Below are 14487 nucleotides of genomic sequence, written 5' to 3' on the forward strand. Positions count from 1 at the left end.
AACGAGGAGCCACACTGGCAGACTATATTTGGCCTGAAAGTGCACAAAGTCAACTTCCAGAGTCTCATTCCAGAGCTCAGGAAGTGTTTTCACCTCAGGTCCCAGTGCTGTGGATAAAGCAATGCCATACTTTTCATTTCCATGGCTCTGCAGCTTTGGTGTAAATGTACTAAATTTTGCAAAACATAGGACAATACAATAGTAACGAAGCTACAGCTGATGTGCTTGAAAGCCAGAAGGAAAAGCTGCTTCTTTTGTGTTGTTAGCTCTCTGGATCAACCAGTTGCTTATTAGATCCATTTGCTTTGCTCTGCATCCTCTGCACTGATCAGAGCCTCGATGTCTCCTGGTCTGTCAGTAGAAAAAGGACAGACAGTGCAGGCCAGGCCAGAACTTTGATCTCTGAGCTATCCAACCTGTAATGCAAAGTGGATTTGTTTAAACATTGCTTGTTCCTGGCTTTATTGTTTAGCATACAGACTTGGGTTAAATTATGGAGAATTTAACCTAAGAAGCTTATTTGCAATTCAAGTGAACCAATTAGCATCTGAAGACACACTGTAGGGCCTGGAAGGGAACTGGTGCAGCCTTTTTAACTAGAAGGCTGACAAGGATATGCCTTGATAGTGGAAGCAGAGGGGTAGAAATATCTGAGCCAGTTGCTTCTCTTCTTTAGATACTTGTTGGACATGTTTGTTTTTTTTTTTTATTTTGTTTGGGTTATTTCCTTCTCCCCTCCCTTTTTTCCTTTTTTTTTCTGATGGATACTAAGGTGCATCATGTATTTTATTCTGAAAAGGAGGGTAGTTTTAAATGTATATGAAGCCTGCAGCCCATTTCTTGGATGCTTCATGCAAACATGCTAATTCTAGTTCCATCATGGTGTTCAAACAGTGCTTGTTTGGGAAGATGTGAATTAAAAATGCTTGAGAGGGAGGTGGGAAGGAAAACAGACTTGGATACACTGCATTAATAGAACATCTTTGTGCATTAAGAATCTGCTCATGAGAGAAGTTTGCAGCTGATTTATTTATGATATCTAAAACCCAAGTTCTGCAAAACTGTTGCTTAATTCTCTCAACTGCACACTGCTAAATGCTTTGTTCTTTTCATGTGGGATTCAAGTTTATTTTGGTTTGTCCTGTGCTCTGCCTCTGTGCACTAGAGGTGGCTTGAATCCAATCTGGAGTAATGTCAACATGGTTTTAAAGAAACGAGGCAGAATGTGAAAATAAAACCACTGCTAAGACTTGGCAATTTTTTTGTCTGATTTTATGTCGTGGCTGGAGGAGCTGGTAACCTTCCCTGCTACCATGGGAGGAGAGATTTAGCACAAACAGCTGTAACTGTTGCCTGAGCCATTGTCCAAGATGCTGCTGTGTCTTAAAACTCAATGACAAACTTTCTGTGGGTGGGGACAGGCCGGATGGCCTCGCTGCAGCTCTCCCTGCCTGCTGGTGCTGCTCTGTGGGTGGTACTGCGGGGAAGGCTGACCAGTGTCCCTTTGTTTTCCCAGTTCCTCATTGTCCCCGCGATTGTGGGCAGTGCCCTCCTGCACCGGCTGTCTGACGATCGCTGGGAGAAGATCACGGCGTGGATGTACGGGGTGGGGCTCTGCGCCCTCTTCATCGTCTCCACGGTGTTTCACATCGTGTCTTGGAAAAAGAGTCACTTAAGGTATCGGGAGAGGACGTTTCACTTTGTTCTGTGATGTTTTTCCGTTGTGTCTCTCAGTCAGGGCCGGTTTTACTGCAGGCTGGAGTGGTGCTTTTTACTGGATCATGACAAAAACCACCCTCGATTCTGTCGGAAGAAATAGTGAGCCAAGCTCGTGTACAGATGAGCTTCAGTGTCTGCTGCTTTTTCACAAAGAAAACATGTGTTTTTGTGGGCCCTAGTGGCTCTTAATCCAGAAGCAGAATGGGAAAAACATAGTCTAAGTGGATGATGGATAATGCCCCACTGCAGAAATGAGAACACTGTGTGGGACTATGGCATGCTCAAGTGCTTTGAGGAACACAGAGTTTGCCAAGAGAATTATAACACAATAGCCAGCTAACCAGCAGAAAGCCTCTCTGGGAGCAAGGCAGCAAAACTGACACGTGATTTATTATTTTTTTTTATTTTATTTTGGTTTTTTGGTCCCACTATGACCCCTGTGTAATTCTGGGCTGTAAATTGGACCTAGCCAGTAGCCACTAAATAGTTTCTGGATGAGGCAGAGTTGATGTGACAGCTCTGCCTCCCTGCCAGGGAGCAGGATGCACGGTGGGCTGGAGCAGGGAAGAGGAATGGAGGAGTGCTCAGCTCTTACGTATCTCTCTCCTTCCACGTGGCTCTAAGAGGTCGTGGAGCTGATGGGGTTTTCCCCAAAGTAATTCCAAAGTGCATCAGGAGAATGAGATGATACAAAAGTCTTTGCCAAATCTGCCCTGGTGACTCGCTCTCTCTTGCCAGGACAATGGAGCATTGCTTCCACATGTGTGACAGGATGATGATCTACGTCTTCATCGCAGCCTCATACGCACCGTGGTAAGGAACCAAATCCAAAATCTGTAGGTACCTTCTTAGGTGCAGCTGCCCACATTCTGTGCTGTGAGAGGCAACGTAATGTAACCTCCTGGGACTTGCTGAACAGAAAGTAATGTTAGAAAACCTCAGCAAGTGGTTTATTTATATTCCAGGTACCCCATCAATGCAAACCCCTTCTGCCTCTCTGTGGGTGGAATGTCCCAGTGCCTGCTCCCCCATCATGCTGAAGTTAAAGCCCTGAATCTTTATTTACTTTTGTCAAGCCCCACTGCCAGTGTGTCAGTGTGTTCATTCATCACTTCTGTCTCTTGAAACCTTTGTGCCTCCAGGTTAAACCTCCGTGAGCTGGGACCTCTGGCATCTCACATGAGATGGTTTATCTGGCTGATGGCTGCTGGGGGAACCCTCTATGTATTTCTCTACCATGAAAAGTAAGAATTATTCTTTGCATTTGACTTCAAACTGAAAATCATCCTCAGAGAACAAGACCAGACTTTTTTTTTTTTTTTTTTGGTTTGGGAGATGAGCTACTGAGGCTCTCATCCAGTAAGAAAATTTAAGTTGTCTCAATCTTTTATTCTCACTAGTACCTCATGCAAGGGAAGGCATCTAGGCAGTATTTAGAGAAGGTATTGCCTGCAACTGTACAATGCAGATAAATACTAGAGTAATTTTGTCAAAAAACATTGGTAATGTCTCTACATGGAAAGCTTTGTGAATAATTTAATGGACCCATGCTAACATAAAACTTTTTTTTACTGTTGAAGGAAATGTCCATCCTCTTGTACCTCCTTAAATGACTCAAATCCTTCCTTTTTAGGTATAAGATCGTTGAACTCTTTTTCTATTTAGCGATGGGATTTTCTCCTGCTCTGGTAGTGACATCCATGGTAAGGAATGTGACTAATACAAACAAACAAACTTGCCTTTTATAACTAGATTAGGTTCAGTGCAGCTCTGTTTTTTCTGAAAAAATGTTTATTTTAGTCCACCATAATTGTAAATATTCTCTGCAGAAGAACCAAATACAGCTGGTTATATTTTGGATCTACCTTTCAGTGAAGTGCTGCCTTGTTTTGTTGAACCTTGGCTGCACCGGGGAGATAAACAGAGCTTGGGTTTCTTGATGCATCTGAAAAGTATCCTACTGGGTCTTGTCCACTTCAAAACTTTGACTATCATTTTTTTGTACTTGCACATTTTAAATAATGTTGATTAACCCTCTCTGCTGCTGAATACAAAATAAATATAAATAATATAAATCTGACATCTTCTCAAGCTAATGCCTTAACTGCTCCACTGAATGCTGTACCAAAACCTTGTTGAATGTTTCATCCAACCAGTAGGAGTTGCTTTAAACTCAAGTTTGCACACAGTAACGTGGTTTTCTTTGTCTCTGCTAATGAGCATGAAGCCAACCATCAGACTTGTGTTGGTTCTTGAGTTATGCTGTCATAACTTCCACAGTGCTGTTGGGACACAGTATATAAATATATCACTGTGTATTTCACAAAGTGTGATATAAATACACTGCGTTTCCCCTTGTCCAAGATGTTCTGAGCTGTGACACCCACCTTCCTTTGCTGGGGGGGGGGAAGAAATCACTTTGCATTTTACACATGAAGAACTCTTTGCCCCCTTCCCAGCCCACACTGACCTGTCCCTGTTTGTTGACAGACCAACACGGAGGGGCTGCAGGAGGTTGCCTGGGGAGGTTTGATCTACTGCCTGGGCGTGGTGTTCTTCAAGAGTGATGGAGTGATCCCCTTTGCCCACGCCATCTGGCACGTCTTCGTGGCCACAGCAGCTGCTGTCCATTACTATGCCATCTGGAAGTACCTTTACAGAAGTCCTGCAGACAAAATTCGCCACTTATGAGAGATAGATATCTATAGGTATAAAAATAATCTGCACTCGGCCTCTGTAACAGTATTATTTGACTTAAGGAATTCGGGGAAATTGGAAAAAAATTGCACAGCAAAACTGCACTGACTTTGGTAGTTCTGTGAACACAATTACTGTGAACTGATGTTTGTGTCCTGCCATTGCCCATCACATGGCAAGTGCTGTAAATAACCAGGATACTGTACTGCAGTACCAAGAGTCCATTCCACGTTAGCAGAACTGGCTACCTGATGTTTACAAACAAATTTTGTATCCTAGTTTAATTTTACAATTTTTAACTACGTGAATTTTTCTAAATTAGCGATTGAAATGGGGAAGTCAGTGCAATAGTGCAAACGTTAACGCTCTTGATTTGAAATTGGTTTCTATCACCTTCCCACTAGTCATTTCTTAAACATGAATCACAGACAACTAATCTACTTTTACCACTCATTATCTTGGTATAATGTGAAACTTTTATAGAAACTTTTTTGTGTTTTTTGTAAACTTTAAAAGTACATTTACTGAACTGAAGACACACAACTGTCATCTATGCAGCTACTCATGTTGCAAACTCTTGCAAGAAATGGTTACATTCCACACCCTGTCCTGACAAGCAAACCTTGTACCTCTTCCAAAGGTTGTGTTAAAGGTGTAAGTGTAGTAACCACTTTTACAAACAAAAAATCTAAATGTGATTCTGCTGAGTTCTAACATGACAGCACTCTGCTGGTCTGTAGTACCACTGAAACGGACCTTAGCTTGGGTTTATTCGTGATGAAGTGCTTTAAAGGGAATAGTTGAGGTGATTGTCTCCTCGAGGTTCCCAGTCCTGCCCAGCCTGGCAGTGGTTGGGGTGAAGGCTGGGAGATGTGAAGGGAGGGGGGCAGCTGATGCTCCCTGTCCAAACCAGTGATTTCTCCAGGGCTGTAACATTAAGGCTTGGATTTCCAGAGGGATTTAAACCCACCAACAGAACCTGGTCCCACCAGCTTCTGTTGGGGTGGTTCTGCTGGGAAATCCTGGTCAGAGCAGGTTCAGGGCATCACTGACCACCTGGAGCTCGTGGTTCTCCACAAGCACAGCCTTCCAGGGAGCAGAGCTTGGGGAACTCGATGTGGTGTCATGCTGGGGCTTCACACAGTAAAACTGGTCCTTGTTGCTGTCTGTCTGTACAGGAAATCCAGCTGTGGTAGCGAGTCATGACTGTAGAACACGTGCTGTAATGACCAGTGTAGAAGAGTCATTGTAATACTGTTTGCCCAATAATTGTATCCTGTCCCACTATGTAATGAATGTCTTATATTAAGATTGACTTTATCCTTTTTCTAATTTACTCGGTTTTTCATGTCAGTATTTAAAAACAAAACCAAAATGCGTTGCCTTTCTCAGATTTTGTTCTGGATATTGCCTGTCTGCAAACAATGAGTAGCAAGATAGGGATGTTTTAAAGGTCCCAGTTCCACTTAGATTTGCCAGAGGGCAGCAGATTTTAGAATATTTACATTTGTACAGGGAATTTACAAGAGGGACAAATTTTAAGTTCAAAGTATTGAAGAATCTCGCTGTGTGGTGTTTAGCAGGTGATCAGAGAAGTGGCACCACCACAGAAGAATAATGAACTGCCCCAAAAGAGAGCAAAGAGAAGAGCTGGGCAGGTAATTCCTGCTGCAACAGTCTCACACATCTGGATGCCTCCGTTTTTTAACATTGTGTCTATTTTAATATTTTCCACTTTTTGTGAGTTCATATATTTTGTTGAAATGCAGTACTGTTAAAACCACTAAAATACGTGTAAAGGTTTTCTGTAGTCGAAAGTGAAACTATTTGCTTGAGTATGTTTTAATTTTAAGTTAATTTTTCATGGCATTGCTTTTTGGAGTGTTTGAAATGGTTTTTAAAAAATTTCAATTTGCCAAAAATATTTTGAATTACTGTATTCTAGTCAATATGATACTGAATGTACTAGACTAACAATAAACATTTGGTGCAATTTGGAAACACTTGTATTCTTGGTGGTTATTCTTTTCCCCCTCCAGCACTTACCCAGGGAAGTCAGGGATGGACACTGCTGCCACTCCTGGCACAAGGGATCCCAAGTTGAAGCTGATGACCCTCATGCTTGCTCAGTCAATGCTTTAAAGGTAGTAGGAAAGACTGCAATCCAAGTTATTTAATTTGTGGTATGGAAAAAAGTATATTTCTGTCTCCATTTGGTCAATATTTGGAACTTGCTGCTTTGCCTTTTGCTGTTCTGGATCAATTTTCTTATACCATTATATATTGGGATTCTTTTTTTCAACTTAGAACACTGAAATACATAACTTTGCTTCCATCCCTAGAGGAGGATCGTTGCATAAAATAGAGACAAGCTGAACTAAAAAATATGTTTCTTTCTGGAAAACAAGCATATCAATTAGTCTTTTCTTTTTTTCCCCTCCATCTAACTACAGCTCTCCAGGCTCTTTCCTCCCAGGAGTAGAGGCAGTGCCTTTCCCAGTAATGTTTGCTGCTGTACAGAGATGTGATTTCTTTGTCTTCCTGAGGCAAATGTTTTTAAAAGCACTTGCTTCTGTATTTTCTGTGCCTTTAGGTTTTAGAAGTGCAACAAGTAGGCCGAGTCTAAATGAAACAGTGATAACACACGTTTCAGCTTTGCAGATGGACCTTTCCAGAAGATGTCTGGGATGCTGCAGGTACTTAGGTCATGCTTTTATAACAAAGTATCATGTGAATAGAAAAATAATTCTATGAAGTGAAGGATTTATTTTTGAATTGCATTGGGGATTTTAAGCCAACAGGAAAAAAAAGAGCAAAAAGGCATTTTTCCTTCTATACCAGGAGCAGGTGTAAAAGCAGGGCTGCTTTGCCAGTTCTGTCTTCCCCACATCCCTTTGATTATTTGTGATTGTGATGAGAAATTGTGTTACTGTTTCCCAGTTCTAGGTAAGTAAGTGAGGCTTGAGTGGCTGAACGTGGTTTTTGCAGCCTTTGCTGTTATCAGTTGAATTCTGGTGTAAAAATGGGATACTCGGAGGCTCCCTGGAACAGCAGGTTTGGACAGTGCTCTCAGGCACATGGGGTCACCCTTGGGGTGTCCTGTGCAGGGCCAGGAGTTGGACTCAGTGATCCTTATGGGTCCCTTCCAACTCAGCATATTCTGTGATTCTATAAAATCTTGCAGGGGCCGGAATGAGCAAGTTACAGGCAAGATGCTAAAGTTTTTCATAGTTTGTTTTTTGCTTAAATTCTCCTCCTGGTCAGGACCTCTGCACAGTTCTTTACTTGGGTCTGGTGTGTGTAGCCACGAGATGTCCCTGGAGGCCAAGGCTGTCATGTTCACATCATGTGCTTGACTAAATCTTTTCTCCATGCTTTGCTATTTTTAAAAGAAGACAGAATGCTGGGCTCTGCTGCTGATTGCTTTCACCATCAATAGAGGTGTCATGAGGTTAAAGCTAAAAATAGTCAACAAAAGAGTGGCCAGGATGGCAGGCAGAGCTGCCTCCAGGGTGTGGGTGCTTTCTGCCTTCCCTGGATTTCTCAGCTTGTGCCACCATTGTGCTCTGACAGACAGAGGCTGCTTGTTGCCATTCTACTGCTTGAAAGTGTTTCACTCATCATTTTTTGGGATACATTCACCAAGCACTGTCATAGGCTGGGAACAGAATGGTCATAAGACACTTGAGATGTTCCCTAGTGGCTATTTGAAAGCATTGGGATGCTCTTAATTTGATGTCCCAGCAGTGCTGGGAGAACCAGCACTGCCCAAGTGGCACAAGCAGCAGTTTGGATGAGCTTTGCAGCCTGTCTGGAGAATTCAGCAGAGAGAGGCCTGAGGTGCAGCACCCTCAGAGCACCCTCAGAGCACCTGTACCATGTGTGGACACATGGAGCACTTCAGCCTCACTGATCCAGCCCCCAGGGAAAGCACTGCTCTCTTGGAAAAAGAGTTTTTTAATTCCTGTCTGGGTAGCATTTTGTGGGTGATGTTTTGTTACAGAGCTGGGGGTCTGTCTGCTGGATTGTTTCCACCCCAGGCATCCTCCTCCTGTCTGTGGTGAGCAGAGAGCAGCAAGACTTGTTCTCTTCATAGAACCAGGGGGCTGGTTCCTAAGGATAAGCTGGGCAACCAAAATCCTCTTGCCAAAGGCTGGCAGAGAGGCCAGCACGGGTTTTATAACAGAAGTTACATCACTGACTAATGAGGCTCCTGTGCTCTCACAGGCTCCTGTTGCTTAGCAGCACGAGCCCTGCTGGCGTGGATTTGGGTGCCCAAATCCTTTGGGTGCCTTTGCAAATCTCCCTTAGATTTTCTCACAGGTGAAAAGCTGTTGAGTGAGTGGGTGTAGCTCCAGCAGACATCTGACGTGTGGTAGGTGGGATTGGCTTCCAGGGGTGACACAGAGGTGTGACCAGACGTGGCTTCTGTGACAGGGTCAGCCAGAGACCGAGCCTTGTCCCTGACAGGAAATCCAGAGCAAACCACAGAATGTTTGGATGGAGAGCTGTAGTTATTTTGGATGTTGAAACTCTGAAACTCAACCCACAACACCTACTGAAGTTGGGGAACCTGTGGCACCTTTGGCTTCAAACAGCAGTGGTTTAGGAGCATCATAAATGCTCCTAAATTGATTCAACATTGTTGCTGTGGGAACTCAACCAGCTCCTCAAATCAGAACCCATGCACTTAGGAAGCTGAGGATTTGGTTAGGAGGGGAACATGGATTATTTATTTTTTTTTTTAATATATGTCTTCATATATGTACATGTTTGAATGGGAATGGCCTTTGTCTTGAAGCTGATGGTGGTGGTGGGCACGTTAATCAGCCTTCTGCTAAATGAGTGCAAATAAAGCTTGAAGGGACTCTGAGGTATTTTTAGCCCCTCCTCTGCCTGCAGGGAAGAGGGACTCTGCCTGTTATTCCTGACGAGCTCCTTCTGAAAAGCCTCTGACAATGGGGATTTCACAATCCTCCCAGGCAGTTTATTTCAGTGTTTCACCCTCTGCCCTCCTGACTTTTTTCTGCTGCCCAAGCAGTATTTTCTTTGCTGTACTTGAAGCCTGTTACTCCTTGTCCTGTCTGCAGCTGCTCAGAGAAGAGGCCTTACAGGCAGCTTTTCTGTAGCTGGAGGCTGTCACCTCTTTCCCTTGCTTTTTTTTCCCCCTAGATTTAAACAAACTCAAGCCCTTCAATGTTGCTTCATGGCCACCTCATTTGACAGAGTCAGCAGGGTGTTCCAGAGTGACTTCAGACACTTTTCCCAGCTGCTGATGTGACACAGGGACATAAATTAGTGACAGTCCAGAGGGAGAGAGGTGGAAGCAGGAGCTGTAATCCCGTGTTTCAGGAGAGGGACATCGACCAGGAAAAGGAATTCTACCCCAGCCAAAGCCAGCACACACAGCATCCCAGGGGAGTGACTTCTTAGCATTCTTTGTTCTAGTTATTGGTTTGTTTTATTGTTGTTGTGAGTGGGGGGGTTTTGTTGGATGGTGGTGGGTTTTCTGGTGTTGGGGTTTTTTTATTTTATTTTTTTGGTGGTTGGGTTTTGTTGGTGGTGGTGGTGTTTTGTGTGGGGGTTTTTGTCTCTTTTTTTTTTTAGTTCTGTTTTTTAATTACTTTTTGGGCTTTTAAAAAATTATTATTATTTTTTAGTATTTTAATGGAATCTCTCACCCATCTCCAGTGCTGCATTTGCTTCCCACAGAGCTCCCGGCAGCATCTCCAGGACAATCCCCTGCACCCCAGCCAGGGTGTGCTGGGCATCCCACTGGACACATTTGCTTCCATCCAGCCCCAAAGTTCTCTGTTCATCATTTCTGCTCTGGGGGAGCAGATCTGACCCTTCACCACGGAACTGTGCTGGGAACAAGGAGGAGCCTGGACTGACCCATGGGGGACTTTTCCTCCCTAACCTTCCAGTCCGCAGCAGCATCCCCTGGCTCTGCCCCTGGTGACGCCGCTGTTTGTTTGCAGCTGAGGTGGCTGCAGCTCCCGGGGGGCTTTGCCTTTGGAATCCCATTTTGCAAACCCATTTTGCAACCCTGGCTGCTGACTCCTCCAGCCACAGCCCGATGGGCAGGGCAGGGGGGCAAACGGCAGGGGAGGAGTCCCGAGGGGCCGCAAAGCCTGGGCAGGGCAATAATTCCCTTCCCTGCAAGGGCATTGCTGTCCCTCCCGCCCGTGCCATGCTGGGACATCCCATCCCACCTCCTCCCGGGCCACTGGGGTGTCACAGCCTCACTACTGCCATCCAGCTCATCTGCGATGTGGGCACAGGGGCCAGGGCTGGGCAGGGGGATGTGTCCTTTCCCAGAGGTGGTTTCTGGCTGAAGGCTGCAGAGGTGGAGAGGGAAAACAGGGAATGAAACACAGGTGAGAGGAATGAGGCTGCTGGGCCAAAGTCGTGGTTAGAAGGAATTAGCCCTGGCTGGTTTCATCAACCCCAGGTGGAACCTGGCTGCTGGTTGCTGTGTGAAGGTGGGGTTAGTGCTCACATTTCAATTAAAATCGGGTCTACCACTATGCAAAACGATTGAGCGTCACCCTTTTAAGCCTAAGTGTGTTTGACACTCCCAGACAGCGGCTGAAGCGTCCCGGGCACCCCCGGCACTCACAGCCCCCGATGTCTCTCACTGGGGGCTCCGGCAGAGCTTTGCTGCGCTCGGGGTGAGCACCAGGCCAAGCCGTGGTGCCGATGGGGTGACACGCTGTTTGTCCCCCTCCCACGGAGGGAGGATCTACCAGATATTGAGGAGGAAAAGCTGATAGTTCGGAGCAGATCCCAGCGCTCGGGAGCCGCTCGCAGCTCTTGTGTGACCCCTTGTGTCGGCACTGCCTGAGGCTGGACCTGCTTCCCAGCTTTCCCACCCATGGATATCTCCCACTGCCCTCGCATTTGAGGGATGATTACATGTAAAAATGAAACACGAATACGTGGTGGAAATGCACCGGTCATAGGCACAGTGACAAATCCTACTTATTACTCTCAAGTACAACGTTAAGGATTCTTTTCCCACCAGCCAGACTTGCTGTCTCTTGCTGCCTCTTTATTTTGCTCCTGAATTATTTTTTGAGCAGCTGGGCAAGCTTAATGGAGGGTTTAAAGCATCTCACAGATTCTTAAATTCTCACAGGTTTCGTGAAAATTTGGGCTTGAGAAAAAGAAACTAAAAAGAGAAACACCAAACCCGACCATAAGGTGAGCTCGGGTGCCCCAGAGCTGCCGGAGCCCGGGCTGTGCCTGGCGAAGGGAATGCCTCGGAATGGGACTTTTCCAGTCTTTTTTATTATTTTTATCGGGGATTTTCTGGGGTCATTTCATCCATGAAATGTTAAATCCACCAAATTTATCTTAAAACCAAAACAGGTGGGTTATTAAGGGAGCGCCAGGACTCCGGAGCAGCAAAAGCTCCGGAAAACTGATCCTAAATGTGCTCTTGGCACCTCGTGAAGATGAGTTTGGGGGGTGTCTCCTGGGCTTGGGGAGGGGATGACCAGGAGGGGCTGGTTTATTTTATATACTTACATATTAAAGTATATTTATGCTACTATATTAATACTTCCCGAATTTTCTCTCTATGTGTACATGTGCTGTATGTGATGAAAATCTCATGTAAAAACCTTTTGTCACATATATTAGTGTATATAAAAAATACAAACATCTCCAAAAGCATGTTTTATGTATTATCTGTTCCATATATAAAAATATCATAAAAAAAACCACTGCTAAATGCACATATAGAAGCAGTCAAATGGTGTGTGTTTCTGCATTGTAATGAATAGATTTATAATATATAATATATATAATATATATAATATAATATATTATATACTTATATGCTATACATTTATAAATATAAATATTTATAATATATAATATATTTCATATATTATATAAGTATATAATATATAAATATATTATATAAAATATATAAATATATTATATTATATAAATATATTTTATATATTATATAAAATAAATAGCAAAGCCAGATCTTTATAGCAATAAAATATGTGTGTATATAAAAAGCTCTAAAGCCATATAAATGAAGTAAATGCTGTAAAATAGGCCATATGAAAATGTAATTATTGAATGTTATATCTAGCTCTGTGTGTGTACAATGCACATTCACAGATGGAGGTGAGTGTGTGCATTAGAACAAACTTTGTGCCTTGAACAACATTTTATTAAATGTTAACTCCAAATCATCATCATGATAGATTCTACTTTATATATTTTTGAATAAATACCAAAAATATATATATATAAATCTAGCCTTTAAAAATAAATGCAGCTAAACGTGGTATGTGAAAATACGATTTTTTAACCTTTATTGCGCATTATTTTATATGTGTGTCTGCGTAAATAAAAACAGATCCTTTTTTTTCAGCCTCTCTTTCTGTTCTGAGTGTGAAGATGGAAACGTGTGACACAGACACATGTGTGTCCAGGGAAGGGGAGGGTTTCTGGGTCATTAAAACAGATATTTGGTGTGCAATAGGTGCTATATATTTAAACTGAGACCTTTATACGTCAGCAATGACTATTTTTAGATGCATCTTCATATAAAATCTGAATGAAAACCTTATTAATTCTGTTCCATATGCTCTAGGGAAATAAAATTATTAAATTTCTCTCTGACTAGACAGACACAGGCAGCGAGAGCAAGGGGAGTGTACGTGTGTGTGTGTGCTCATACATGTCTGTGTTACAGCAAATACACTTTGTGCATCATAATGTGCAGTAAAAACAGACCTCTACAGCAGTAGGTAATTATAGATACATAAATATTAACCTAGATTATCAAATTCTGCTAAATATGTCGTATGAAAATTTAATTGAATTTATATCAGTGTATACAACAGTACTGGGACACAATATATACATATCTATATTTATATTTATATATATATATATACTATATGTATCTCTATATATGTGCCTGAATATAATGTAGTATATATAGTGTATATTTGTGTATATATATCTCAAATACATAGTGTATATAATACATAGTATCTATATAAAATACATATTAAATAGTGTATATATACTATGTATAATACAGATTATACAGAGTATATATAATACATATTATAGTATAATACACATACATAGCATATATTTTTATTATATATATACACCATGTACATGTATTACTTTATATTACTGTATATAGGTATATATACACACATAAATATACAGTAATATTATAAAGTAATACATATACATAGTATACATAGATAATACATATCATTGTGTATATATATTAGATATAAATTTATATATATTAAAGATATAAATTATGCTATGTATATGTATTATATATATGTATTTGTATTACTTTATAATATTATTACTCTAATATATTGTGTGTACATATATATACATATATATGTGTGTATATATATATATATGTATATGTATATATATTTATGTATATATACAGTACATGGACACCCAGATCTGCAGCTATTTAGGTACAGGGATGAGTGTGGGAATATTGATTTATATGGGTGTACTAAATATTGATTTATATGGGTGTCCTAAGACAACTCCTGTGCATAATCAGAGCATTATGTCTTATCACAAAAAGGTCACAGCATTACCACAAAAAGACCTGGATAACAATATTTTTCATATGGATTATAAAGCTGCATCCAAGTAGTAAATTCTGAGAGACTTTAATAATTAAATTCTGAGAGAATTTAATAAATTCTGAATTTATTCTATATGAAATACAATTATTAAATTTGTAACTATATAAGCCATATCTGTATGGAGAGGGAGCTCCAAGGACTTGTGTGCCCACACTGACATCTGTGCTTTTTTATTACAGAAATTATATTTTGTGCATAGCATATATAGCAAACCCAGACCTTTATGGCAATAAAATGTATTTAAAAATGATAAAAATATGTATTATTAATAGAGTAAATGCTGCTAATATGCTGTATGAAAGTCTAATTGGCCCAAGTATAGCCAAATGGATGTAGAGATGTATGTGCTTGTGCAGATGCACAGTGTGTGTGAATTAGACAAATACACTTTCTGTCTCATTAA

At 41.7% G+C, this 14487-nt stretch overlaps 1 protein-coding gene across 4 annotated transcripts in view; it reads left to right on the forward strand.

Moving 5' to 3' along the window:
• MMD (monocyte to macrophage differentiation associated) overlaps positions 1–6417 on the forward strand; it is a 41495-nt gene extending 35078 nt beyond the window's left edge. For all 4 annotated transcript variants that reach the window (XM_017812102.1, XM_017812103.1, XM_017812100.1 and 1 more), the window contains exons 3-7: positions 1517–1677; positions 2458–2532; positions 2862–2963; positions 3353–3422; positions 4210–6417. In XM_017812102.1, coding sequence (XP_017667591.1) covers positions 1517–1677; positions 2458–2532; positions 2862–2963; positions 3353–3422; positions 4210–4410 — 609 coding nt within the window. In that variant the 3' untranslated portion in view covers positions 4411–6417. The remainder of the gene's footprint in view (positions 1–1516; positions 1678–2457; positions 2533–2861; positions 2964–3352; positions 3423–4209) is intronic.
• Positions 6418–14487: the final 8070 nt, after the last annotated feature.

The sequence above is a fragment of the Lepidothrix coronata genome, unplaced genomic scaffold, assembly GCF_001604755.1.
Source record: "Lepidothrix coronata isolate B3197 unplaced genomic scaffold, Lepidothrix_coronata-1.0 Scaffold34, whole genome shotgun sequence".
Classification (NCBI taxonomy): Eukaryota; Metazoa; Chordata; class Aves; order Passeriformes; family Pipridae; genus Lepidothrix; species Lepidothrix coronata.